Below are 4,944 nucleotides of genomic sequence, written 5' to 3' on the forward strand. Positions count from 1 at the left end.
AAAAAAAAAAAAGACAAAACACAGTAGTATATAGTGTTTGGGGAAAGATACAGTCTCAGTAAGATATAAAAACTTGGATGTAAAGGGATTTTCTCTTTATCCCTCTATAGATAATCTTTAAAACGTTTTATGGCTTATCCTTCCATTGTTTAGTATGTAAGGAAATATATATATACACACACATGTCCTCTTCCTTTAGATAAAAGGTGAAATGCCACATATACTTTGCTATACTTTCCTTTAACTTAACCGTATATTCTAGAGATCACTCTAAAGGATGTTATAGAGCTGTCTCGGTAAGGCTCTTTTATTAACCTTGTTGGGGTTTACGTCTGCAAGGAGGAGGGCCAGAGATGGACGAATACATGGAGACGCTGAAGGATGAGGAGGACGCCCTGTGGGAGAACGTGGAATGCAACCGGCACATGCTGAGCCGCTACATCAACCCCGCCAAGCTCACCCCCTACCTGCGCCAGTGCAAGGTCATCGATGAGCAAGACGAAGATGAAGTGCTCAGTGCTCCCATGCTGCCATCCAAGATCAACCGGGCAGGTAACCTGAGGAGCACTCTGGGAGAAAGGGTGGGTCACCACACTCGCCAGCCTTAGGACATGCCCTTCAGTTAGCTGTACCGAAACCAGGTATTTTTAGGTCAGGGACTTTTAAACTGTGGTCTGTAGACCACTGCCCACCCCTGTCCCCACCCAAGCTGTGTATTTCTATACACAGAGGATCCATGAACTTGGAGGGAGGGGAATAACATCTTTATTTTACCAATTTAAACTGAAATTTAGGGCCGGCCTGTGGCTCACTCTGGAGAGTGTGGTGCTGGTAACACCAAGGCCACGGGTTCGGATCCCATATAGGGATGACCGGTTTGCTCACTGGCTGAGCGTGGTGCTGACAACACCAAGTGAGGGGTTAAGATCCCCTTACTGGTCACCTTTTAAGAAAATAAATAAATAAATAAATAAAATAAACTGAAATTTAGCATTGCCTTCAATTATGAATGTCAGTAGGTAATAAATCACAGTAGTGATTAGTAATACCTTTGACACACAACACAAATTACAGATATTACATTATAGCTGTTGCAGATATCTCAGAATACCATTTATACTTATCTCTCTCTCAAAATTACAGTAGTTATTAGACCTGCCAAGTGATCTCGTTATTTAATGCATTAATAAAGTACATTTATTACTGAATCACAAATTTGTTTAATATTTCATAACCGTATTTTATTATAATTGGCTTACTTCGTAATCTAAAGTATTGTATCTGTTTGAAAATATTATTTTGAGCGGGGGGACCATAGGCTTTTCTAGACTGCCTGAGGGGTCATGGTACTTTCTCATATTCAGTACTGGTAGTAAGTATGTTTTGTGAAATTTGTTTTAGTTTATACATGTACATGTGTATATACATATATTTGGATACTTATCTTTGCACAGGGACAGCATGTAAAATGTATTTCTTTCTGTGGATCACAGTTCTAAAAGTTTAAAAATCACTGTCCCACGGCATGACTGGTGATAAGTAGCTCAAGTGCTGTGACTCTTGCATCTATGGCAGACGTCACTAATTACCCACAGCATGCTTTCCCACTGAGCTGGGATGTAACTTTGGAATCTTACTCAGCACAGTGCTCCAGGCAGCCTCACCAAACAACCAAGCTTGACACAAGATGAAACTTATTTATTACATCTATCCTACGAAAAAGTTAGAGTTTTAGGACCTCTGGGGAAGAAATATCCGAAAACAAATGTTTAAAGAAGGGCCAAGAAATGTAAACAACAAAGTAGAATCAGTAGTATAGAAACTGGAAACTGCTGGGCAAATTACATTCAGGTTAAAGATGTCTCCAGAGTGTGTAACAATCCCAAAAAAGAACATGGAGCTATGCTTCCTTTCTATGACTTTTCCAAGCTCTGCACCCAAATATTTGTCTTCCTGCTCTGAATCCCAGAGAGCCATGTATTATTCCATAACTGATATTGTACTTCCAACCTCCTTCAGTCACAGAAGAGCTGGTGTCTGGATGGCTCATTTGGCCCTGGTCAATTGGGAAGCTCTTTGAAACTGTTGGTTTCCTGTGGCTACAATTCCATTTATTCTGGTTCTACCAATTTGTTAGAAAAGGAAGTGAATGCTCACTGAATCCCTGCTGAGAGCCTAGCACTTTGATTTACATTATCTGAACTCCAAGATACAAGTCAGGAGTGATAGAATGCGGTAGGACTGTCATCTTTGAATTTATTGAGAGGTGTAAGTCCAGGATAAGACTGGACATGGAGACTTGAATCCAATCAGACATATATTCTTCTCATGGAGCAATGTGGTCTTTCCTCCAGGCCGATTGTTGGACATTCTACATACCAAGGGGCAACGGGGCTACGTGGTCTTCTTGGAGAGCCTGGAATTTTACTACCCAGAACTGTACAAACTGGTGACTGGGAAGGAGCCCACACGGAGATTCTCCACTATTGTGGGTAAGTGGTTTTGCCATCAGGAACATTTGGACTCTAGTAGGAGGTGCGTGTGTGTGTGTGTGTGTGTGTGTGTCCATGTCCCCAATGGTGGGACAATTTTAAAGCTGAGAGTCTGTGGCATTAGGACAGTGCCCTTGAAGGACTCTTGGACTGTACTCCACTTATTTTGCCTGATAATGAAAGGTAGATAGATGACAGAGGGTCAGACAAGCAGGGGCCAAGAGAAGTGGGAATTCATGGAACATCCCCATGAATGGTGCTGGGGTGGAACAGAATTTCATTCTACCCTCTGCACCTTGTCCTTGTGTTGTCTGCTCTCTTGCCAGTTTCCCATGGGCCAGAGCCCTCGGACATCTTGTCTTCTTAATTTTCCTGCTACACATTCTTGAATCAGTCTTCTCTCCATCTTCATCACTTCCCCAGTCCAGACCCCCATAAGCCCATCAACTCCCTACATTCATTCCTGATTTGTTCCAAAGCGTTCTCCATTCTTCTCAGGTTACCATCCCTTGCTTAAAATCCTTCAGTGGTTTTCCACTGCTTCTATGTAAAGACCCAGGTCTTTAATGCTGTCCACAAAGACCCTACATGGTCTCATCCCTGCTGACACACTCCCAGCCTCACCTTTCTGTCTCCCTCTCTCACTCTGGGCTCCAGCCACTTTGATCTTCCTTCAGTTCCTAAAATATGCCAAGTTCCTCCCTCGTCCCCCTATGGCCTTGTTCCACCTTCCTAGATTGCTTTTGCCCTCCTAAACTTGTCATTTGAGCTCCACCGTGAGGAACCTTGTCTAACCCCCTCTGCCTACCAAACTGGACCTGGTCCCTGCTACAAACTCTCACAGTCCCCTGTACCTTTACATTGTGAAATCCTCACAGTCTATAGTTATATTTGTGTGTGATCATTTGATTTTTTTTTTTTTAATGTCTGTCTCTCTTACTAGACCATAAGCTCTACCAGGACCAAGGCTGTGTTGCTCACCCTGAATCCCCAGTACCTAATGGGTTGGGCAGTAAGAGCTCAGTAAAATGTTGGTGAGTGAATGAGTGAACGAATGACCCCTGCCCGGCGTCTGGAACCTCTTTCCCCTCCCAGTCCCCAGGCCTGAGTGGGTGCCCCTTCTCTACAGTGGAGGAGGGCCACGAGGGCCTCACGCACTTCCTGATGAACGAAGTCATCAAGCTGCAGCAGCAGATGAAGGCCAAGGACCTGCAGCGGTGCGAGCTGCTGGCCAAGTCGCGACAGCTGGAAGATGAAAAGAAACAGCTGACGCTGACGTGGGTGGAGCTGTCGACCTTCCAGGAGCGGTACTACAAGATGAAGGAGGAGCGGGACGGCTACAACGACGAGCTGGTCAAGGTGAAAGACGACAACTACAACTTGGCCATGCGCTATGCCCAGCTCAGTGAAGAGAAAAACATGGCAGTGATGAGGAGCAGAGACCTCCAGCTTGAGGTGAGGGGTGCCCGGGGGGCCACTCGGCCCAGCTGAGTAAAGTGGAAACGAATGTGGCTGGGGTTCAGGAACCCCACACGGGTCACGTGTAGACTGGAGCACATTGGCCCCGCCAGATCTTTTCACCCAGCGAGGTGAGGGAAAATAGAGGACACGGCTTTGGAGACCCAGACCCACCATGCGCACGCGCATGCTGACCCATAAAGCTTAGCGCCATGGGCTTAGCCGCCTAGATCTGCTGTGCGCATGTGCAGACATGCGCAAACGGATCCAGTTGGGCTTTCCTCTTGTGGCTTGGGGCCCAGACCCACTGTGCGCATGCACGAACAGACCCGGTGGGGCTCAGCGCCACTAGATGCACTCTGCGCATGTGCAGACACGCTCACAGCCCTACGGTAGGCGGGATAAGACGGGAAATGGAAGACTGGGAGGTCCAGGCTATGGGCCTCGAAAACATTAGCAAGAAAGTGGGCATTGCACCTATTCTGTGGGAGCACGAACTCCTTGAGGCCAGGACTCTGTCTTTCAAGGCTATCCACAAAACTCAGCATGGCACCTGGCACACTGGCATAGTCAATACATTTGTCACTGAGTGATCCACCAACAAAATGACTGGTGCCGTTAATTTTACTTTTGAGATGGAGAAAGGAAAGAGGATTTGCTTCACTCATTCATCCCTTCTATTTTTTGAGTGCCACCATGCACCAGGCTCTTTTCCAGGGATACATAACTCAGGCTAAGGTCCTGCTGTCGTGGAGCTCACATTGTGATCAGTGAACACACACAAGTACCGGGTAATAATACGTGCTATCAAGAAGAGAGGACAGAGTGTGAGGACAGAGAGTGAGGGGTGCTCTGTTAAATAGGGGATGCATCAGCAGAGATCTAAAGAAACGGAGGAAGCCACCATGCAAGTCTCAGGGAGGGTAAAGCAAATGTAAAGGCCCCAGGTAGGGAGCACGCTTTTTTTTTTTTTTTTTTTTTTTTTTTTTAATGG

General features: G+C 45.9%; 1 protein-coding gene across 1 annotated transcript in view; it reads left to right on the forward strand.

The window, feature by feature from the left end:
• Positions 1 to 335: 335 nt before the first annotated feature.
• The window catches only part of LOC103599785 (caspase recruitment domain-containing protein 11), a gene marked incomplete at its 3' end in the record, with an annotated part of 31,159 nt that continues 26,550 nt past the window's right edge, over positions 336 to 4,944 (forward strand). The window contains exons 1-3 of the mRNA XM_008583957.1: positions 336 to 552; positions 2,355 to 2,492; positions 3,622 to 3,947. Coding sequence (XP_008582179.1) covers positions 354 to 552; positions 2,355 to 2,492; positions 3,622 to 3,947 — 663 coding nt within the window. The remainder of the gene's footprint in view (positions 553 to 2,354; positions 2,493 to 3,621; positions 3,948 to 4,944) is intronic.

Source organism: Galeopterus variegatus, unplaced genomic scaffold (genome assembly GCF_000696425.1).
Source record: "Galeopterus variegatus unplaced genomic scaffold, G_variegatus-3.0.2 Scaffold3101, whole genome shotgun sequence".
Taxonomy (NCBI): Eukaryota; Metazoa; Chordata; class Mammalia; order Dermoptera; family Cynocephalidae; genus Galeopterus; species Galeopterus variegatus.